This window comes from Lithobates pipiens, unplaced genomic scaffold (assembly GCF_037356315.1).
Source record: "Lithobates pipiens isolate NorthernLeopardFrog02 unplaced genomic scaffold, aLitPip1_a1.2 Scaffold_28, whole genome shotgun sequence".
NCBI classification, from domain to species: domain Eukaryota; kingdom Metazoa; phylum Chordata; class Amphibia; order Anura; family Ranidae; genus Lithobates; species Lithobates pipiens.
The window spans coordinates 208,150,124-208,174,353 of NW_027507789.1; the positions used below are offsets into that span (position 1 = coordinate 208,150,124).

General features: G+C 44.0%; 1 protein-coding gene and 1 long non-coding RNA gene across 2 annotated transcripts in view; one reads left to right on the top strand and one right to left on the bottom strand.

Annotated features, from left to right (window-relative positions):
• The window catches only part of SAMD10 (sterile alpha motif domain containing 10), a 50,340-nt gene extending 27,398 nt beyond the window's left edge, over window positions 1-22,942 (top strand). The window contains exons 3-5 of the mRNA XM_077460388.1: window positions 9,054-9,222; window positions 16,908-17,048; window positions 21,909-22,942. Of these exons, the coding sequence (XP_077316514.1) occupies window positions 9,054-9,222; window positions 16,908-17,048; window positions 21,909-21,928 (330 nt within the window). The 3' untranslated portion in view covers window positions 21,929-22,942. The remainder of the gene's footprint in view (window positions 1-9,053; window positions 9,223-16,907; window positions 17,049-21,908) is intronic.
• On the bottom strand, window positions 12,673-13,974 carry LOC143936072 (uncharacterized). Its single transcript, XR_013263610.1, has 2 exons — window positions 13,497-13,974; window positions 12,673-12,976 (listed from the first exon to the last, which is right to left on the bottom strand). It is a non-coding gene; the product is annotated as an uncharacterized LOC143936072 (long non-coding RNA).
• Window positions 22,943-24,230: the final 1,288 nt, after the last annotated feature.

The window sequence follows — 24,230 nt, forward strand, 5'->3', positions numbered from 1 at the left end:
ATTCGTGAACACTTCTCGTGCTTCCGATTGCCTGTCCCTCTGATTCTCTCTCACTGGACGTGAAAAGAAACCACCCCAATCAGAAGGCAAGCTGCAATAAAAATACTTCTTCACCCCCAACCAAAATAAAAAAGTTTTGGTCGGAGTTGGTGTTTATTATAAAGGGATATAACTGGATATTATTTAAGTTTAGTGGTGAATTTAGACTTCTTCATTATTGAAGAGCATTTACCTGTCTCCAATAAGACCTCTGTGGTCATGTAGTTCGTAGGGGGAGCATCATAAAGGAAGCCGCAAACACTGCAGTCAGAATTTTCCATAGGGCGGTGGAGGTGACTTCTCTGGACAATTCATGTGTGACCTAAGTGGACATTGAGATAATTGGGTATTCATATCATGCCGGTGATTGGAGAACAGACATTACTCCGCTCAGTGGTGTTTTAACACTTCTAGCCGGACATTGTGGTGCATGAAATGAGTTATGGGAGGAGGGGGAGGCAATGCAGCTGAAAGGAGGTGAACCAGCTCAGCAAAACATTCTCAATGCTCATTTGAATGGCGATGCCCTTGCTGACAGCTGTCGTCTCCTTTTTTGTGCAATCTTTAATGAATTTTAAACATACAAAGCAGTGGGGGAGATTTACTTAAACTGGAGCACCCAAAATCTGGTGGAGCTGTGCATGGTGGCCAATCGGCTTCTAACTTCAGCTTTGACAATAAAACCTGGAAGCTGATGGGTTTCTCTGCACAGCTGCACCGGATTTAAGCCCCATACACCACAGGCTGAATGTCGGGGGACAACGGCCTTTTCCAAAAATAAGACGGTCGACATTCGGCACCTGTGTATGTTGGTCTATCTGACGGAAGCCGGCCATGCATGCGGGAAAACCAGCAGCCGACCGACTCCCGGTCAGCTTTCTCAGCCAATGGCTGATTGGAGTGTTCTGGCGGAGGGGCCGCCCCCCTATCGGAACACAACAGCTCAGCGGGGCAGATTTCTGGACTAACCTTGCATGGTTAGTACAGCAGCTCCAACTGTCAGTTTTTACATGAGGAAAAAAAAACTGTAGTGTGTACCCGGCTTTGACACGCTGCATTTTTAGTAAATCTCCCCTAATGTGTACAGAATAAAAGGGAACCGCAAAGTCATAGTAACCCTGCACTAGTAGCAGGAATACAGTATAAAGATTTAGATAAAGAATAGGAAAGGTTAGAACCCATGCCAGGTTGGACTGCTACCCAGGGGCTTCATTGGAAAGATTTCCCCTGATTTCCTGCTCTGGGGACAACCTTAAAGGGGTTTAAACCCTCGTGTTTTTTCACCTTGATGCATCCTATGCATCAAGGTGAAAAAATTTCTGACACTGAGCCCATTCGTTCCCACGGCGGAGACGGCCTCTACCTCTCTGCGCATTGTCTCGGCTCTTGATTGGATAGATTGATAGCAGCGCAGCCATTGGTTCACGCTGCTGTCAAATCCAATGACGAGGATGCCAGGGGGCGGGGCTGAGTCCAGAATTCTGTGTGAATGGACACAGAAGCAGGACTGAGAGTATGCCAGCACGGGTGCCCAATGTGGGAAGGAGCTACCAGCGCCGCTGGGGGACCCCAGAATAGGAGGTCCAGGGGCACTCTGTGCAAAACCAACTGCACGGTGGAGGTAAGTATAACATGGTTGTTATTTAAAAATAAAAAAGGGTTTACAACCCCTTTAAGGAAGACTCTAGCACTAAAATCTGTAAATCCTGCAAGCATTTCTTCTGTAAAGAAGAAATCACTATACATGCCTTTTTTTTTTTAACCCGCTTTGGTCAGGTCTACAGCTATAGAAGTTCTGCAAAAGAGTCAGTCGCCTGAGAAATGAATGGGAAGTGATGTCACCCATAGAAGTTCTATGGGGGTTCTGTTGTTGGCTGCCCCTCATCCACCCACCTCCACAAAAAAGCTGTCGCTGACAGCTCAGCATGGGACCGGACCAAAGCGGCTTCAAAAAATGGTATGTATTTTTTACAGGGCGGCATAGGTTAGTCTTAGATCGTGGATACCTGTGGATTTAAAGATTTTAATATTAGGGTTGTCTTCTACTTTAAACTGGGACAGTGCGAGCAGGCAGCTCTTTATTGAAGAAGAGGTGCGCTGTTTCTGACATCAGCCAGCAAGGAATGTAAGAGCTGCATCACTAGGAGGTGGAGGTGAGTATATTGGGGAGTTTAGATCGGCTTTAACCAAACTGTAAGGTAAGGGGAAATCTGCAAAAAGGAAACTAGACAACAATAAAAAGCTGTCTGAGGTTCCAGCACCTACTAAGATTTAAAAAAATTATAATTTTTTTTTTAATTCTGACTGTGTTGCTGTTGAGGAAATTTCCTGTCTTGAGAACCTTTTTACTAGACAAGAAGGGAAGGAATCTCTCCAGTAGAGCCTCCAACTGCAGTAAAACCTGACAGGAGTTCTAATTCCGTACCCACTTTATTCAGAATTGGACTTTACTTTAAAAGTGAAGACTAAATGAACTCGTATTAGTCTAAACATTTCCTTGGCAACATGACAAACTAATTAGCTCTTCTTTAATCCCAATAATGCATTATAGGTGAGGGAGATAATTATATTAAAATTGGACGGTTCCCCGAATGAACTGTAGAAAGCAATACGTGTGGGTACTAAGAGCAGGAGTATAGAACAAAAAGGGAAGAGAAGATGGGGAGAGAATGAAGGGGAGCTAGGATAATATAAGATAATATAAGTCAGGAAAAGGTTTGCCTGTAATACCACATACGGTATCTCACAAAAGTGAGTACTCCCCTCACATTTTTTAAAATATTTTATTATTTTATTCTATCTTTTCATGTGACAACACTGAAGAAATGACACTTGTCTACAATGTAAAGTAGTGAGTGTACAGCTTGTATAACAGTGTAAATTTCCTGTCCCCTCAAAATAACTCAACACACAGCCATTAATGTCTAAACCGCTGGCAACAAAAGTGATTACAGCTCTAAGTGAAAATGTCCAAATTGGTGGGCCCAATTAGCCATTTTCCCATCCCCGGTGTCATGTGACTCGTTAGTGTTACAAGGTCTCAGGTGTGAATGGGGAGCAGGTGTGTTAAATTTGGTGTTATCGCTCTCACTCTCTCATACTGGTCACTGGAAGTTCAACATGGCACCTCATGGCAAAGAACTCTCTGAGGATCTGAAAAAAATTAATTGTTGCTCTACATAAAGATGGCCTAGGCTATAAGAAGCTGAAACTGAGTTGCAGCATGGTGGGCAATGGTTTAACACGACAGGCCTCGCCATGGTCGACCAAAGAAGTTGAGTGCACGTGCTCAGCGTCCTAACTATAGGTTGTCTTTGGGAAATAGACATATGAGGGTTGACAGCATTGCTGCAGAGGTTGAAGGGGTGGGGGTGGGGGTCAGCCTATCAGTGCTCAGACCGCACACTGCATCAAATTACTCTGCATTGCTGTCATCCCAGAAGGAAGCCTCTTCTAAAGATGATGCACAAGAAAGCCTGCAAACAGTTTGCTGAAGACAAGCAGACTAAGGACATGGATTACTGGAACCATGTCCTGTGGTCTGATGAGACCAAGATAAACTTATTTGGTTCAGATGGTGTGAAGCTTGTGTGGCAGCAACCAGGTGAGGAGTACAAAGACAAGTGTGTCTTGCCTACAGTCAAGCATGGTGGTGGGAGTGTCATTGTCTGGGGCTCCATGAGTGCTGGTGGCACTGGGGAGCTACAATTCACTGAGAGAACCATGAATACCAACATGTACTGTGACATACTGAAGCCGAGCATTATCCCCTCCCTTCGGATACTGGACTGCAGGGCAGTATTTCAACATGATAACGACCCCAAACACACCTCCAAGACGACCACTGCCTTGCTAAAGAAGCTGAGGGTAAAGGTGATGGACTGGCCAAGCATGTCTCCAGACCTAAACCCTATTAAGCATCTGTGGGGCATCCTCAAACGGAAGGTGGAGGAGTGCAAGGTCTCTAACATCCACCAGCTCTGTGATGTCATCATGGAGGAGGGGAAGAGGACTCCAGTGGCGACCTGTGAAGCTCTGGTGAACTTCATGCCCAAGAGGGTTGAGGCAGTGCTGGAAAATAATGGTGGCCACACAAAATATTGACACTTTTGGCCCCATTTGGACATTTTCACTTAGGGGTGTACTCACTCTTGTTGCCAGCGGTTTAGACATTAATGGCTGTGTGTTGAGTTATTTTGAGGGGACACATGGTAAAAAGCCATTTTAGTTGTAAGCATATTTGTTCGTTTTTTCTAATCGATAGTGCAGGGGCATATCTACCGCCTTGCCTTGGGCAGCATTTTTCAGGAGCAGGGGCGGCCGGTGACAGATGAGCAAAGCTGGTGGTGGCTGTAGCCTCCGATCCCAGAAATAGCTCACTTGGCAGAGCAGTTCGGAGTCCAGGACTATGATGGTGTCTCAGGAGCCTCGCTACACACAGCTGGTAAAAATGAGGTGGTGGCTGCGGAAAGGTGAGAGTCCTGTGTATTTTCTTTTTCTTGGGGGGGGGGGGAGGTTGTGGGAGAACCTCCTGGTGTAGTATTGGGGGGGTTAGAGGAGCCTTCTCTCACTCCTCTCCCCCCCCCCCCATTCTGAGGAGGTGGGGCTCTAATCAGAAGAGGTGGAGCCCAAATTTAGATGGAGGGTGCCCAATTTTAATCTTGCCAACACAAAACCAACATATACCACTGCATTAGTGGGGTCAGATCAACGCTCGTTTTTGAATTCAAAGGAGCAGAATGGAATTTCTTTTCTCAAATGCACAGTGTATGTGGTTTTCGGTTAGTAAAGTCAATTTGTTCCGAAATCACATGTTAAAAGCAAACAAAATCTTGAACTTCTTTGCAAACGACATTCGAATGTCCTGAGAATTTTCAGCCGAATTTTGAGTCTTCATACAAATTTTTTCTTTTTAATTCTACTAGTGTATACCTAGGATTTCCACCTCATCCCTTTTTAAACACGAACATATAATAATTGCACAGGTTGTCAGGCAAATTTTAATGCAGATAAAGCACTAAGTGAGTTTAATTACCATCGTAATCGGCCACAGAACCTGTGTAATTAATATGTGTTCAGGTTTAAAGGGGTGAGGTGGCAACCCACCCTGTCCATCAATTGCCTTGATAAAATCAGCCAGCCATATAAATTGCATTGTATGTCAGGCCTGGCTGGTTGACTTGCATTGTGAGAGAGGAGCAAAGCAGAGTAACCACATGGGATTGCGGAGGGGGGAAGCACGGCTTGCATATGTAATGAGCAGATATAGCTCTCCCCATGTACATCTATAATAGCTATACATATAAATACCTTTTTTTTTTAAATTTAACACACACTGATGAGATGATTTACATCAAGTGCATTCCATTCACCAAATTCACAGATTTTATGATCTCTGTTCAACCTCCTTACTGCTAACTATACATTGCAGGCTTACTTAAACAATCCATTTGACTTCTATTCGATCAAGTTGAGATTGTGCAATAATGTGCAGTCACCTTAAATGCTATTAAAACTCTAGATTATTTTTAAAGTATACCTGTGCTTTCCCTATGCAGAGCAAACCAACAGGTTACTTAATTGCCTCTCACCACGGCAGCACATACTCCTCTTTCCATCGCTCTGTCCACGCACCATTCAGCTGCTGGGATTAGTAGAAGTGGTCCTGTATAAGTTATCAGTCATTCAAGTCACAACGTACATAAGGATATTAAAAAGGATAAAGCAAAAAAGATCTAAAGATTAGTCCTTCCAGCTTAAGCAGCACTAAAACAAATAAAGCACATTAGATCTAATGATAGTGTGTGAATCTGGGTGATGAATAATTCGGAATATCAGTGTGACCGTTCATAGCAAAGACATCAGCTGTTTAGACGTTCGACCATCACCACACCATGTGATTCCGCTCCCTTTAGGAGTTGCACTCACCGAATTCCCAATAACCAATCGCCTTTGTCTAATATGTTCAGCCATCAATGCCAAAAGGACATTGAGGCATGCTATTGACAAAGACGGAATGACGAAACGCGTCTAGGAGTGTCCACGCAGCTTGCTGCATCAGTTACTGGCTCCGATTTCTTCCCAGGAACCACCACAGACGATCATGAGAGGTGGTGAGAATATCGGAACTGAATATACAGTGCAATATTTACTGAACACTTTGTTTGTTTGTTTAAGTGCATTGGCATAAGGGAAGGGGTAGGCTTTTGAATAAAAGTTGTTTACAGTTTTACACTATGAGGATTCTTTTCCTTCCTTATGTCTGAGCTGTATGAAAGGATTGTGGCTTGTTTGGTCTCGGTGATTCACAGGATCAGAGCGTCCGACATCCTTTTGGTTGATCAATATTGGAGTTTCCGGGCTGATGTCCTTTTGGCATTGATTGCAAAGGCTGAACATATTATACAAAGGCGATTGGTTATTGGGAATTCGGTGAGTGCAAATCCTAAAGGGAGCAGAATCACATGGTGTGGTGAGGGTCGAACGTTTAAACAGCTGATGTCTTTGATATGAACTGTCACACTGATATTCCGAATTATTCATCACCTGGATTCACACACTATCATTAGATCTAATGTGCTTTAATTGTTTTAGCGCTGCTTAAGCTGGAAGGACTATTGTTTCGATCTTTTTTGCTTTTCCTTTTTAATGTTTTATACTAATATAGCAGCTTCTCAGTACAGTTAATATTTTTTTATACCTAAGTGCTGGAAAAGTGACCCTGTTTACGTCCTTTTTTTTTTTTTGTACATAAGGATATGGAATCTATTCATGTGACAGCACTGGTGCTTGGTGATTGGCCTACTGCTGTCACATGGAGTGAGTCGCATGCTGATCCATACCTGGAAGTTCCAAGTATTTATTTTTTATTTTTATTTTTTATGGCTGTTACTGATTAAAATTTTCGTGTTCGATTAATCAATTAAAAAAAAAAAAAAAATCTACTAATTTTGATTAATTGTAACGCACATACAGATCCAACTACTTTTAGCTGATCTCCTTGCATTGCAACTCTGCATTAGTCAGTGGTAAATGTGGTATACACTATATACAATCACCCGACACTAGTTAGTTTACACAATCCACGACTTAACGTCACAGTTCACACAAATACGTTTTAAATTCAAACTGTAGTACTGACGTGAGTAATTTTTTTTTCCACGGTAGTGTGACAATCCCTCCACCTCCAGTCAACTAATCACTTTCACCTTATGGCATGGACCCCTGTGCAAACAGGTGGTCTTGCAAGCAGGTATCAAAAGGGTTAACACGGACCATAAACTTCTCTCACGACTCCTTAGATCTCAGCAAGGACGCCGGGTCATGGGTAGAAAGAAAAGATCTAAGTGCTCACCGCTTAAGTATAAGATTTCATTTTTGTGTTCAAACACAAACTACTCACATAAAGATGATAAAAACACAGAATGTAAAGCTGACAATCGTGTTAGTTCCATAGGGCAGCAGCGGGTGACGTCATGCGTAGCTCCTCCCCCGTACGCGTTACGTTCAATCAGACCTTCAACATCACAGGACTCCTCCCCCCCTTCCCTTCATTAGCAGACGGAAGCACTTGGGGAAGGGGGGAGGAGTCCGGTGACGTCGGTGTCCGTGATGTCACTGGATGTCCGACGGAAGTCCCTGAAGACCCGGAAGCTGGCGGAGAGGTGAGTATTTTGATCGATCAAAAAGATTTTACGATTAATCGATGAATTAATCTTTAATTTCCACAGCCCTAATTTTTTTTATTCCTAAAAGTTGAATGGAGTTGGCAAGGAGCCAAGGAAGGATGAGACCACGTTGCTGGGGAAGGGTGGGAGGTTAAAGGGGACTTGTTGGTTTTTGCTGTGAAAAGTACAGTCCCTCCTAATAACCAATCAGATTGTAATAACAATCCGATCACTAGAAGATACAATCTTTTCACTGGCAGTTATGGGTGAGACTGCGAATATACCATAGAGGATAGTCAATCCTGTAGGCCTGATCCAGCTGTCCTTGGGTTGAGTTTTTAGAGTGCAAAATCCAAGCATACTGTACAGTAGCTGCAGTGGAGAAAAGGCAGGGGATGGAACACGACATCAGATTAACACAGAAGGGATCAATAATGGCTGTGATTTTCTATCCTAGCCAGTAAATTGACACCCCCCCCCCTTCCGTGAGGCGTGACCATGCTACAGTTGTTTGCAGGACCCATAAACATGGCGAAGCAGGACAACCGTCATCTCATTTCTTTTAGCAGATTAATGCATGCATTGAGCCCTTGGCTTTAGTAAACAAGCCAGACCACGTACTGGTAACAGAAAAGCACGATCGGCTTCGGTGGACAAGAAGAAAAGGACTGAGCTAGGTTCTGTTATTAAGGAGAGCAGAGCAGAACATTATTTATGGCAGTGCAGTGCCGTGAAGATGATTTATGAACGTGCAGTGCCACGCAGGAGAAGATTTATCAATACACGAAGCTGCGCAGGAAATTATGTATCGCTGTGCAGTGATGTGTTCCCTGGAGACGGCTGTCTCTGAGGAAGGTGTCTTTACTGCTCCTCTTTTAAAGGGAACTAGTGAGATTTAAAGTCAACATGCATTTTGTGTAGGGCAAAGCAATAGGCTCACATAACTGGCACCCTTAACAGCCACACATACCCCCACACCCCATTGGCTGAAGCCAGAATGTCTAGCTATGCTCCTGGTGCTCAGTAAAAATACAAACTGTAAATTGGAGCGTTAAGTCCACAAGGTGGCATGCATCTCATTGGACTTCACCCCTAGTAATCCAGCACATTGTACAAAGTGGCTGAATTCTTGGAGTTCAGTTTTAAATAGTGATAAAATGGGCCAGTGAAACAGTGGCACAACACTGCTGTAATGTTTGTCAAAGCTTCTCTTCCATTCCAATTGCAGGATCTCAATAACATCTCCTAGGTCAATTGGCCTGTTTACCATCATCCGCTTGTTTCCAGACAGATTCTTGTGCTTCTCTGTCTATGCTTTAATTAATCCCAGTTTTCTTCCTGGCACAGGTAAGACCCAGCGATCAATATGGAATTTATCATACCAGTCCGTCCTTCAGCTGCCTCACAAAACCGGTCGTCCTTTGGACCCAGCAAGACGTGTGCAAATGGTTGAAGAAGCATTGCCCTCACAACTATCTCACCTATGTCGAGGCCTTCTCCCACCATGCCATCACAGGTAACCATTCATGAAATTGTTGATATCCTTTGCAGCTACCTAACTGAAAATTAATGTTTTACATGGGAATAAGTGCACATCACATAGTTAGAATAGATGTAAACACAATTGCCAAAATTTTATATAAGCTTAAACATGGTAACGTTGTTTTAAAACAAATTGTAATGTTACAACTTTCACTTAAGGTATAGTCCATCTTTTGAGTAAAACAGCTTATGCAGACAAGAGGCCCCAGTATGACAGTCAGGGGTTGGTTTCGGAGACCAGTAGCTAATGGTTATATGGCAGTAGAGAGGCTCCCACCGCTCAGCTGGATAAGTACAGAAGCAGGTCACGCTGGTGGATGACATGAGTTCCCCTGAGATGAGAGGTCTAAGCACTAGCATGGGTTCACCAGACTATACCAGTGGAGATGGGTTTTGCTGCATGTTAGTACCAGGTCGCAGTCCTCAGGATCGCCCCACCAGGAGGTGAGCAAGCCGGGGGCCAGTAGCAGATATAGCAGGTAGGGATCAAGTGTAGTCATTAACGAGTGGTTGCAGGTTGGAATCAAGCAGAAGCGCAGTCAAAGAACAAGCCAAAGGTCAGTAAGTGGTCGCAAAGATATGGGTAGCAGCAGAAGTGAGAAGAGCAAGATATTGGCTGGAGAGAGCACAATATTCCAGCAAATAGGAAGTGCAAAGGCATGGCTAAAACAGTAAGTTCAAAGGAGGAGCAAAGGGATTAAGGTTCAAGAGAAACAAGGTTCAAGGCAAGATAATTTAAAGTGGAATTCCACCCAATTAAAAGTCAGCAGCTACAAAAAGTGTAGCTGCTGACTTTTAATAAACAGACACTCAACTGTCCCAGGGTCCAGTGATGCGGGCGCACAAAGCCTCGCTCCTCTCCCCCTCCTCTCTGTGTAGCTCTCATTGTAACTGTGGGTGCTCCCCCCCCAAAAAAAAATTACATGCCAAATGTGGCATGTCAGGGGGTCACCAGTACTTGAAGTGGACATTCCATTTTTGGGTGGAACTTCGCTTTAAGGAAATGTCCAGGGAGCTGTCCAGCATCCCAGGTGGCTCAGCAAGAAGAGACACTGCCAGACACAGCAGAGGTCGCAGGTTCAGACCTGGGTCCTGACACCCAGTATATTACAGTGCATTGCCATGTGATTGAAAGACATGTAGGCCTCTGCTGCCCCTCCCCTCTCCAACCTGGCCTATATTTTCCCATATTGTTTACCTTCACTGTTCTCTAATTTCTTCCTGGATACTGCAGAGCTTCGAGACTCATTCTCAGCAATCATGGCAGTGCATTTCTCTATTTCAATGTGTGCTTTCTTTCCCTATCCCAGAAACGCTAAGCTGCTGGAAAGAGCACACTGGGCAAGCTCCAGGGAAAGGGAACTCTCACTGCATATGCGTCACCTTGATTGAGAGCTACCATCTAAGCTATACTGTATCTGGTAAGCTTCATGAGTACCAGCAAAGGCCTATAGGTGTGCCAATCACATTACACTATATATGTCTTTTAAAGGCACAGTGCATTGTAATATACAGGGGCCCCTTGTTGGCATGGGCCATTTTACTTATATAAGGTGAACCCAGCCTTTAAAATCATCCCTAGTGATCCTGTCAAGAAGATCCCTGTTTTGGAATTTTCTTTTACAGGGTGACAACACCTTGTGTAAGTGTGCTCCTGTGTTGTCACCCTGTCACACAGGCTGCTGATAGCACCTACAAGTTCCATTTCAACAAGCATTACACAAGCGTGATTACTTGTTGTGGACTATTTAAAAAAAGGAGGGTGCACCGACCTAGTGCATTACTAAAAATAAATTCAATTTATTCCAAATTAAAGACAGCAATGTTTGTACTCGCAATCATTCATCACTTTGGATCTGAAGAAGAGGGTTCTCCCTCGAAACGCGTTAGCCGCCTCAAACATCGCATGGTCTTTTGGCATCACCAGTTCTTCACATCAGACTAGAGAGAGAGTGTTCGCATCTTCCTATGCTGCGATATGTCTATTCATTACGTCTGTTTGTGAGTACAACCATTTGTCTTTTATTTGGAATAAATTGAATATATTTTTGGTAATGCACTAGGTTGGTAGATATTTTTCAAAATATTTTCCAGTTCCAAGGATACCCATTGCCCTCAGGAGGGCAGCAAGGCCATTGGCATTGAAAAGAGTTGTCTGCACTACACATCCCAACACCACCCCACCCATGCCCAGGAGAACTTGCCTGTGAAATTTTCAATTGTTGTAGAGCCAGGGGTAGGCAACCTCGGCTCTCCAGCTGTGGTAAAACTACAAGTTCCATGCAGTGTTGCCAACCGTCAGTATTTTTACTGGTAGCCACTTTTTCTTCTGCCAGTAAGACCCCTTTCACACTGGCAGTGGGCCACGTTAGCGGTAAATCGCTGCTAGTTTTAGCAATGATTTACTGTTATTTTAGCGGCGCCTTATGGTCGCTAGTGGGGTGCTTTTAACCCCTGCTAGCGGCCAAAGAAAGGGTTAAATGCACCCGAAAAACAAGCACAGCTGCTAAAGAACTTTGCAGGTGCTGCCCATGCTTTCCAATGGGCAAGGGCAGTAGAAGAGCAGCGTATATACCGCTCCTCCACCGCCCTAAAGATGTTGCTTGCAGGACTTTTTTCTAACATCCTGCAAGCGCACCTCCCCGGTGTGAAAGCACTCGGGCTTTCACACTGGGGCTGCAGGGGAGGCCTTTTACAGGCACAATTTTTATCCCTTTAGTGCCTGCAAGAGGCCTCCAATGTGAAAGGGTTCTAAATGCCAGTGACCGGAAAAGGTTGCCAGTAAAAAACATGGCTGTGACGCATGGTGTAGAATTGCGCTTTCTGGTTCGGAGCCCACCGACACCATTGACGGCCTGCTTTAGTGTGTGCGGAGGCGGTGCCTGAGCGTGTGGTGTGATGTCATGGTGCAAGGGAGCCGAGCCAAGCAGAGAGGCTGGAGCCTCATGTGTGGATCTGTAGGATGGGAGCAAGGCAAGCCGGGAGCAGGACTGTCGGTGTCTTTTGGACTGGAGTGGACTGAAGGGACCATCTGGTTTAGAGAGAGACTGTCCTCTCTGACTCAGGAGAGGACGTGTCGTGTCGGTGAGTTGTCATCGTCTGTACTACTGTCAGTGTCACTATACGAGTCAATTTCATGAGTCCTGCCCCTGAGCTGCTTACTTACTATATTGAAAAAAAAAAAGAAATATCATTTTTTTGCCTAGATATCTACCTTAAATCACATTGCTAAGTGCATATTGTACTTGTTTGTAGCCTAAATACTGAAATTTGCACTTAAAACTGTAATTTTTTTAACTTATTGGAAATGCCAGTAAAAACTTGGCTGTGCCAGGAAAATAATTTGGGTGTCGTGTCAGTGAATTTCAATCTGGTAAGTTGGCACCAATGTGTCAGAAACCATGAAATCAGACCGAGACAGAAGTACAGTTAAATCACACTTGTTTAATAATAAAAGTAAATTGAACAAAACCTAATCAAAACATAGCCAGAGTTCAGGAACCCGGAATGGACAGTCGGACAAGCCAGACGCCAGGGAGCCAGAGATAAGCGTAGTAAAATGGCAAGCAGGATCTGGAGCCATAAGGGATGTCAGCCAAGCAAGTCTTTTAACAGGAAGGCGGGAGATCGTCTCTGTGATGTTGACCAAGGCGAAGACAGAGATCCTCTGGGATGGATGGCTTAAGTAGGCAGGACTGACGAGCAGAATATCATCAACAGGTGAGTCACTGTGGAGAGAAAGAAGCTGGCAATTAGCCGACAGCTGAGCGGCCAGCTCAGAGAAAGGAAGGGCTGAGCCCAGACCTGACGCACTGGTCCCATGAGACATTGCAAGACCCTGACAATCACAGGCAAGACTCCTACAGGCAGAGGCATGATGGGATTTGTAGTTCCACCACAGCTGGAGTGCCGAGGTTGCCTACCCGTAGACACCAGGGGGAACTCATCAACACTGTAGGTCATGTAGACAGTGTGGCTACAAAGAGGCTGCAAGTGATCAGCAACACTGAGATGCAACAAGTTAAAAAAAAAAAAAAAAAAGGGAAAACTATGTTGTATTAAAAATAAATGGCAACTGTTTGCGATACACAGTGCTTTAGCAAACTAAATGTCATCAGCTTAAGGGTTTACCTCTACTTGTATATGTAGTTATCTATTTAGACAAAGATCTACATCTGCCTAATTCCTGCCCTAGGCCTGGTAGGCTCTCTTGTGACTCTAGCCTATAAAAATAAATAAATAACTCACTAAAGTGCTGTGCAATCTGTGAGCCCTATAAATGGAAGAACCTCAAATGCCGAGTATTGCTGCGTTTTGTAACAGAGGCTTACAAAACACTAGGAGCAAATTGAACATATGGTCGGTTAGCATCTCCGTATGGCCCCGCAGGCTGCGTATCTTGAGTCTCAGGGACAGAGCCACGAACGGGGAATTGGTTGCATCATCTGACTGTGCCTGAATCCCAGCAGACACGCACCAGCTCTCGCTGCAAGATCCGTACCCCCGGGCAGCATACAGCAGAAGTCTTAATGTGCGGAGCGGATGAAAGTTCACAGAGAAGATGCCATCCTCAGGAGAGAGACAAGAACGAAGGGAGGAGAGTGCAGAAAAAGAAAAACTGAAAATGGACTAGATAAAAGATAATCTGGTGTATAGAGGAGTGAAGGAGGTCCTGTTGGGAGCTGGAAGAAAATAGAGGTGGCTGATGAGGGAGAAAGTGTTTTTAATGGAGGTTAAAGAGAAATTTTATAATTTTAAACATAATAATATCTTAAGACTTTAACATTTTACATTTTTGAGCTCCCAGTTTGTAGGATATAAGTGTAACTAGTGCCGCCCCTCACAAAAACACGTAACGTTTGTGAATTGTGATCAAAAACTGTTGTTATGCAAACATATAGGAGTTTATATAGAAATGCAAACAAATATATAAATCTAAAAATACAAAAATGATCAATTCATGCTTGAAGATGTGCAATCCTATAATAATAGTCCATAAAAGTCCCAAAAAACAAAACCAAGGTGAAAAACTGTGGCCAATATTCACATAATACTTCACCGCCAAATGCATCATGTATGTGAAATGGTTCCACCACCTAGAATAGCAAAATCGCCCCTCACGTTATAAAATAGACCAGTGGACGCCAAATGCTAGCCTTTATCCAGCCCTTGGGGGCCCTATTCATCTCACTGTCACCAGCAAGGAGGCACCATTCCTTCCACACACACCAACATTGGGGAACCATTCCTCTCACCAACACCAACAATGGGGCACTATTCCTTCCATTGACACCAATGATGGGGCACTATTCCTGCAACTAATACCAATGATGGTCCACTATTCCTCCAACTAATACCAATGATGGGCCACAATTCTTCCAACTAATACCAATGATGGGGCACTATTTATCCAGCTAATACCAATGATAGGGCACTATTCCTCCTTATAACATAGACCAGTGGACGCCAAATGCGGCCCTTTGCTAGCCTTTATCTAGCCCTCAGGGGCCCTATTCATCTCACTGACACCAGCAAGGAGGCACCATTCCTTCCACATACACCACCATTGGGGAACCATTCCTCTCACTAACACCAACAATGGGGCACTATTCCTTCTATTGACACCAATGATGGGACATTATTTCCCCAACTAATACCAATGATGGAGCACTATTGCTCCAACTAATACCAATGGTGGAGCACTATTCCTCCAACTAATACCAATGGTGGAGCACTATTCCTCCAACTAATACCAATGATGGAGCACTATTCCTCCAACTAATACCAATGGTGGAGCACTATTCCTCCAACTAATACCAATGATGGAGCACTATTCCTCCAACTAATACCAATGGTGGAGCACTATTCCTCCAACTAATACCAATGACGGAGCACTATTCCTCCAACTAATACCATTGATGGAGCACTATTCCTCCAACTAATACCAATGACGGAGCACTATTCCTCCAACTAATACCATTGATTACCCCACTATTCCTCCCACTGATACCAATGATGGGGCACTATTCCTCCAACTAACACCAATGACAGGTGCTATGTAATTATCTGTGGTGTTTTCTTTCAATAAGTGGAACGCTGGTGGCCTTGTAATCAAAATTGGGAAGACACTGTGTCAAGTGAGAGTAATCCACCACCTGAGGATTAAATGGCCATTCACCTTAAAACATAGATCCTTAAGTAAAAAAAAAAAAAACCCACAGAGGTGATCAAATACCACCAAAAGAAAGCTCTATTTGTGTGAAAAGCAGAAGGTCAATTTTGTTTGGCTGCAACATCGCACGACCGCACAATTGTCAGTTAAAGCGACGCAGTGCCGAATCGCAAAAAGTGCTCTGGTCAGGAAGGGGGTAAAATCTTCCAGGGCTGAAGCAGTTAATTATGGTTTACAAATACCTTTTTTTTTCCTGTATGTATGTTTCCGTCGGAATATCCGACCAACAAAGTTTTAAAGCTAGGCTATAAAATTTTCCGACAACATGATCCTATCGGAGAGAAGAGAATTCCGATCGGACAAAGTGCCACGCATGCTCAGATCAAATTAGGAGACCAAAGCTATTGGCTACCAGCCTGAACGTAGCCTGAACATAGTCCCGTCGTAACTAAATAATGTCATCACATTATGAACAATCGGATTTTCCGACAACTTTGTCCGACCGTGTGTATGCAACACCAGTTTCGGACAAAATACTATTTTGTTGTGGGAATGTCCGACCGTGTGTACAAGGGCTTATAGTGAATACTTGTGGCATTCTGTGTTGTTTGACAGGTTGCCATAACAACGGAGGCTGAAACTTTGGCCGTCGCCATTGCTATGGCAACCCGTAATCAACAAAGTGCGTCACGCAGTGTCATTACTTCACAGGAGCAAGATCGGGAGGTGCATGCTGGGTATCCAGCTGCACAGAATCCTGGAAGCCAAGAGAAACGGGCTTCAGATGCCCACATCAATGGCCGCTGCCTGCCATGATCCTGTGAGGAATGATGGATTTAGTAGTAAAAAGAATGATTACGGTTATTACAATAATCCTAATTATATTGTACTAGTAAAGAGAACCACAAGGGTGCTTTTATGAAAAAATTGCCTCAGAGACTGGAGCTCCGTTTTTTAATTGAACAAGCTCAAGATAGAAGCTAATTGGCTGCCATGTACAACTGCACCAGATTTTTGCACTCTCCACCAGTTTTAGTAACCCCTCAAAAGAAGTAAAGCTAAATTGGGGAGTATAATCTTCTTTGTAAGCTTGCATAGTTTTAGTGATATAGGAATAAATGCTTATATAATTGGCTGGGCCAATCACAACGCACCAAATTCTACAACATGAAAGAAAGGGCAGTTGGACACGTGCTCCCTCAAACCTGGAAGTATTGGATATCTCCTTTTTGCTTTTGACAGCTGAACAGAGCGCGGAAGGAGCCAGGGAAAGGTAAATATGCGCTGTTGGAGAGGGGGCATTAAAGAGAACCTGTTGTTTTGCCCTGTTTTGCTTTAAGACCTTTGCATAGATTCTTGGTAGCATTAGCAGATGAATGAATTTTTTTTTCCAGAGTTAATATTGCTATGTGCTAATATTTTACCTAGTGTGAATACTCTTTTTTTTTTTTTTCCTTTTTTTTTTTTTTTTTCCTTGTTTTTCTCAGGCCGAGCCCTACTGAGGCTGAATGCAGAAAAATTGCAGCGAATGGGCATTACCCACGAGTCTCAGCGGCAGGAGGTCTTACAGCAGGTTCTCCAGCTGCAGGTACGGGAGGAGGTCCGCAATTTGCAGCTGCTCAGTCAAGGTACGAGAAAGGGAAACAAAAGAAATTAATGACCTGTCCTGCAGGTAAAAAAAAAAAGTACCTGTCCTGAAAAAATAATGAAGGGATCCGTTCTTTTGGGACTTGTTAGTAGAAATGATGAATCTTTTATGTTAGTTTTTTTTTACAGTCCAGCCTGGAAATCCTGTGAAGGACGAGGGGAGGTAGACTTTGTATATGCTGGAGCCAATGACATTTTTTTTAGTGTACTATTTTTTTTTTTTTTTTGCATTCTTATGTTTAAGGCCTAGTGTGTGAACCTTCATGTTGTTTGCCTGTCGCAAAGTAATGGTCTGGGGTTTAGCCTGTAGAGTGAGATGTAATGGGCTCAGCTGTCATTTGGCACCCTGTCAAGGTTATAAGACAATCCTAAAGGCCAGTTCCCGACAGTTGAAGGGCTCAACTTTTTAGCAGTTAGGCCAACCATACATGTGTCGAATTCCGAACAAGTTTTAGTTCGAAAATCTCATTTTTGAATAATCGTTGGGTTTTCCGATCACTAATGGGGCCACCAGTGGCGGCTGGTGCCCAATATTTGGGGGGGTGGTTCATCAATCGAACAATCCCCCCCCCAGAGACGGATAGGAATGTGGCGATCGAGACGGACCTGCTTCCTAAATGACCAGAAGGAGAATCAGGAAGACAATATGAATATTTATTGGCTATTGTCACAGAACTGGGTGGGCTCATTGCACAGTGCTCTGCTCCCCGAGCCCACCTTTTTTGAAGCCAATTAGAGCCTCAACAAAAAAAAAACCTTATTGAAATCTATGCGTCTAGTGCAAGTAGATTAGGGGCTGGGCGCATGGATTAGGATTCTATGGATGGGCCGCCACTGGGGACCACAGCAACGGCCGATTTTCGTGCGGCCATCGAATTTGAGTGATGAGTCATGTTGGAATTTTTTTTTCAAAACAAACAAATTTCTAATCGATGGGAGAATCGTGTGAGAGATCTCATTGAAAAAGAAACGCACATGAGTTGTGACCTGGAAAGAGAAGAAGATTCCCAGGAACTTATTTTCTTTTCCGTAACTACATGAGGGAAAATTGAAGACCTGGTTGGTTGAATTTCGAAATTGGTGGTGGCACCATCGGATTACAAAACGCACAACATTTTCGATTTTTCTATTGACAAATAGGATGGCATTCGACCCATGTATGGCCTGCATTAGTGTCTCCTACCTTTCCTCTGTTCTAGCACTGCAGCAGCATCCAGTCTCTTTGACATTTTGGGATAGTTGGATGCATGTTTCCCCCACCGCGTGCCCTGGATTCATCCTCCAACCACTTCATAACTACGGGGTAAAGGTTGGAGGATGGAACCACAACGTGGCGGGGGGCACACCATTAAATGTTGTTTTTCATTCATTGAAATAATTTTAGTTTCTAATTGTCTTTAAGGCCCCCATACACACTATTAGATTTTCTACAGATTTTTGTCTTCAGATTTACCAAAACCATGTAGTGCAAGGGCCTGCCAAATTGAAACTCTTAGCCCTTGTACACACGGTCGGAGAATCCGTCGGAATGTGTCCTATCGGACCGTGTCGTCGGATAATCCGACTGTGTGTGGTATGCATCGGACTGATTCAGTCGGAATATCCGTCGGACCCAATTTTCCAACATGTTGGAAATATTTCCCGACCAACTGGGCCGATCGGACATACTCCGATCATGTGTAGAGAATTTTGATCGGACCAAGTGCCACACATGCTCAGATCAAATTCCTACATCAAAGCTATTGGCTACTAGCCTGAATGTAGTCCCATCGTAATGAAATTACGTCATCACGTTCTGAAAGATCGGATTTTTCGCCAACTTTGTCCGACCGTGTGTATGCAACAGTTTCGGACAAGATCCGACGGTTAAAATCTGACGGGCAAAATCCGACGGATTTGGTTGTGGAAATCTCCGACCGTGTGTACAGGGGCTTAAGGTTTGACCTCATATTATATGGTTTTGGTAAATCTGAAAACAAAAATCTGCATAAAATCTAATAGTGTGTATGGGGCATAAGGGCTTGTTCACATGATCTGAACACAGATCACTCATGAGGTTTGGTTCACATTTGTACGACAAACGCTCCGACTTTGGGAGCTCATGTCGCATGATGTGTGTAAATCAATGGTTTACTATGAGACCTGTCCTAACTGGTCCAACACAATGGAAACGTTGTTGTTCACTATCGTTCTCTAACAAACCTCCAAGGGCTTCACAGAACAGCTGTATTTATACTGAGATTAAATTACACACAGGTGGACTCTATTTAATAACTAGGTGACTTCTGAAGGCAGTTGGTTCCACTAGATTTTAGTTAGGGGTATCAGAGTAAAGGGGGCTGAATACAAATGCACACCACACTTTTCACATATTTATTTGTAAAAAATGTTGAAAACCATTTATCATTTTCCTTCCACTTCACAATTATGTGACACTTTGTATTGGTCTATCAAATAAGATACATTTACGTTTTTGGTTGTAACATGACGAACTGTGGAACGTTTCAAAGGGTTTGAATACTTTTTCAAGGCACTGTATACCGTATATACTCGAGTATAAGCCGAGATTTTCAGCCTCTTTTTTGAGGCTGAAAGTGCCCCCCTCGGCTTATACTCGAGTCATCGCTGTCTGCCCGCTCGATCAGCGTGTCGAGCAGACAGACAGCGGCCATTCTATGATTCAAAAGCCGCGCCTCCGGCTCCGCCTTCGCCTGTGATAGGCGGAACACTGAATTTCCCAGCAGCCTGTGTTCCGCCTATCACGGGCATCGTCTCATCCTCGTACTACGGACGAGGATGATACGACGTCCGTGATAGGCGGAACACAGGCTGCTGGGAAATTCAGTGTTCCGCCTATCACAGGCGAAGGAGGAGGCGCGGCTTTTGAATTTTACAATGGCCGCCGACGAAGAGGGCACGGGACGGAGGCAAGGCAAGGCACGGCACGGCACGGGACGGGACGGGACGGGACGGGACGAAGGCAAGGCACGACACGGGACGGAGGCTCGGGACAAAGGCTCGGGACACAGGTAGGCTGGACACACACACACACACACACACACACACACACACACACACACACACGGATGGAGACACACACACACGGATGGATGGATGGATGGAGACACACACACACACAGGGATGGATGGATACACACACACACAGGGATGGATGGATGGATGGAGACACACACACACAGGGATGGATGGATGGATGGATGGAGACACACACACACAGGGATGGATGGATGGATGGAGACACACACACACAGGGATGGATGGATGGATGGATGGAGACACACACACACAGGGATGGATGGATGGATGGACACACACACACACAGGGATGGATGGACGGACACACAGGGATGGACGGACACACAGGGATGGACGGACACACAGGGATGGACGGACACACACACAGGGATGGACAGGCATGTCTCACCCTCGGCTTATACACGAGTCAATAAGTTTGCCAGTTTTTTTGGGGGTAAATTGGGGGCCTCGGCTTATATTCGGGTCGGCCTATACTCGAGTATATACGGTATGTATTTTAGTTCAAAAAGTTTAAGATGCTTCTTAAAGAGGAAGTAAACCCTGGTGGTTTTACTTCCTCTTTTTTTTCCCAGCAAAGGTAAAACATAATGGACTGCTATGCATCGCATAGTAGCCCATTATGTGTCACTTACCTGACACAGGAGCCAGCGATGTCCCCGCTGTCCCCTCTTCCACGGAGCCTCCATCTTCCTTCCGGGTATTGTGGCTCAGGCGCTGTGATTGGCCGGAGCCGTGATGACGTCACACCACTAACGGCATATCGCTGTTAGCAGCGGCATGCTCAGTGCGCCTGTGCGGCGCTGTCTACGGCGTATGCGCCGTAGACAGCGGTGCCTGTCTTTTTGCAAATATCTCCTAAACCGTGTAGGTTTGGGAGATATTTCTTGGACCTACAGGTAAGCCTTAATCTAGGCTTACCTGTAGGTTAAAGTGGTCTGTAATGCCGCGTACACACGATTGGAATTCTCGGCGGAAAAAGCTCTGATGGTTTTCCCAATGGAATTCGGCTCAAGCTGTCTTGCCTACACACGGTCACACCAAATTCCGATCGTTTATAACGCGGTGACGTACAACACGTACGACGTGACTAGAAAAAGGAAGTTCAATAGCCAGTAGCCAATAGCTTCCATCTCGTAGTTGAATCTGAGGATGCGTGAGTTTTGGCGTGTCGGAATTGCATACACACGATCGGAATTACCGATGGAAAGTTTTTCTGTCGGGAAAATTGAGAACATGCTATCAATTTTTGGCTGGCGGAAATTCGGACAGCTAAATTTTGATGGAGCATACACACGGTCGCATTTTCCGATGAAAAGCTCTCATTGGTCTTTTTCTGACCGGAATTTCCGATCGCGTGTACGCGGCATAAGAGTTTAAAACCACTTTAAGCCCCATACACACTATCAGATTTTCTGCTGATTTTTGTCTTCAGATTTACCAAAACCATGTAGTGGAAGGGCCGGCCTGATTGCATACAAATTGAAACTCTTAAGGTTTGACCTCATATTACATGGTTTTTAGTAAATCTGAAGGAAAAAATCAGCAGAAAATCTGATAGTGTGTATGGGGCTTTAGACTATTCAGAATTCAGTGACCGTTACGTTGGACTTCCTTCTCACCTGCATTTATCTGACTCAAGCAGGGTTTGCCATTGGCAAACAAAAGCCCGTGGACGCAGGACTCTTTTATAATTAGTATTTTTTAACATTTTGTAGAAATCTGTCTCTCGGCCTCAAATTTCTTTTTTTTTTTTTTTTTTTTTTTTTTTTTTTTATTCTCTTCAGCTTCATTTGGGAATTTCTAATAGAGCTGACCCTACCAAACACTGTGACCGAGTTCACGCTGGGAATCTGCAGCTGCAATCTCCCCCGTGCCAAACTGACTGCTGTAATGCCAAGAACACTCCATAGTTCCATCTCTCCCGAAAAAAACAAACCCCGCAGAGGGGTGCAAGACAATTAACTGGATCAGCTTGGGATTATTGAATCATCAAGGGGTTCCGCCAACATGCTGGAGGAGGAATTCTTCTGGGGGCGGACATGTTTCTGACTTAACCATAAAAAAAAAATGTACCCTACCTGTTGCAATGGGTGAACCGGACAATCCTTTTTTTTTTTTCTTCTCTGGGCAAATAAGATATGGAATTCTTCTAAACTCTGCTTTTTTTTGGCTAAGCTGTTGCTGTCACCGGCCTGTGAATTTTCCGTAGGCACCTATTCGGAATCAGCTGGTGTTTGTTGCACTACACAGTGGATACTCCATAAAAAAATGTACTGTAAGGTGGGTGACTGCAGCAGCCTGGCAAAAAAATAAATAAGTTGGAGCGGCGGGCTTGCTGCACGTAGAGGTCCCAGATGGTAGCAAACGTGAAGCGTGGCATTTTGCTGTTGAGCCCCATATGCCTTTCCTTTTCCCGACCGTGAGAACACACACGATGCCCAAGCTGCAGAAAACATCCAAACATCCTGGAAGAACAACTCTGCACATTAATGCCAAGTCACTGAACCACGTGCTACATGTAAGCGTCGTGATGCCCAAAAAAAAAAACAAATGTCGGATCTCTCGAAAAAAACAAAATTGCACTGTTTTATGGTCACATTCAGGCCAACCATGAATATTTGCATTAGAGGAGTGAACAGGAGCCATGACGGAGACAGAACGTCAATCCTTTTTTTTTTTTAAATTGACTTTTCTCGGCTGAAGTGTTTTGGAGAAGAAACAAACACAGAATGAACAAACTGCATACAAACTGCTCCTAGGGCAGTGATGGCGAACCTTGGCACCCCAGATGTTTTGGAACTACATTTCCCATGATGCTCAAGCACTCTGCAGTGTACTGGAGCATCATGGGAAATGTAGTTCCAAAACATCTGGGGTGCCAAGGTTTGCCATCACTGTCCTAGAGCATCTCATGCACTATTGGCTGCTTTTTTTTTCATGTGACTGTTTTGCCTACCTAACCCCTTTTAAAATAGTCATCTGATTGTATTTTTTGGAGGGAAAAAAGAGGACAATGGGGTTGATTTACTAAAAAGTAAATCCACTTTGCACTGCAAGAGCAGTTGCTTTAGATCTGAGGGGAAGATCTGCAACGAGGGGAAGCTCTGCTGATTTTATCATCCAATCATGTACAAGCAAAAATGCTGTTTTTATGTTTTCCTTGCATGTCCCCCTCGGATCTACAGCGACTGCACTTCCAAGTAGTGCAAAGTGGATTTGCCTTTTCGTAAATAACCCTCAATGTGTTTAGTAATGTTTAGGGTAGAAGTAGCGGTGCTGTGCAATGGGTGTCAACTGTTCAAAGTGCTGGTTACTAGGGGCTCATCCAGACCGCAGACACCATACTCTTCCTTACTACGGTTCTGCCACCGTCAGGCGCTTCCAAAATGTTACCTAGCAATAAAATACAGCTCCACCAGCTGGTGATTAAAGGGTAGTGCGCCCCATTAAAGCTGCTCTCCACACACACTGGTAAAATATAACCACAGCTTTAAAAATGTATAAAAACATAAAAAAATAAATAAAATATATATATATATATATATATATATATATATAGAAATATAATATAACAAGTAAGGTAACTCCCAAAACCATTACGCTTTTTCTTTTTCTTTTTCTAGCGCTGCTGTCTAAAAATTTACTTCGAAGTGTGCTTGGAGTTGCTAAATAAGACTGCAGTTCATATCTTTATTATTTTAATTATTTTATTGTACAAGACCAGTGATAGAGTTTTAAAAGCAATATAACCCTACTAATGTATATATATTTCATAGGTACCTATATGCCTAGGGAACTGGAAAGACTTGCTCAATACCCACCCAGTTCTGCATTATTCAAACGCACCTGAAGCCCCCCCCTTGGAAGAAGTATAACGTAAGGGCCTAACTGCAGCTTTTGCAAGAGGTAGGAGTGTAGCGGGACGGGTAGATCACATGATCAGATACATTGCCGCCATGACATTACCAGGTAATATGCTTTATTATGAGCCAAGGTACACCTTACTAAGTAGTGCTAGACTTGCAACCACCCCTTTCTGCAGCACATGACATCTGTAACAATAAGCAATAGCGAATGATGTTATAATATTATGTGTGCTATATACT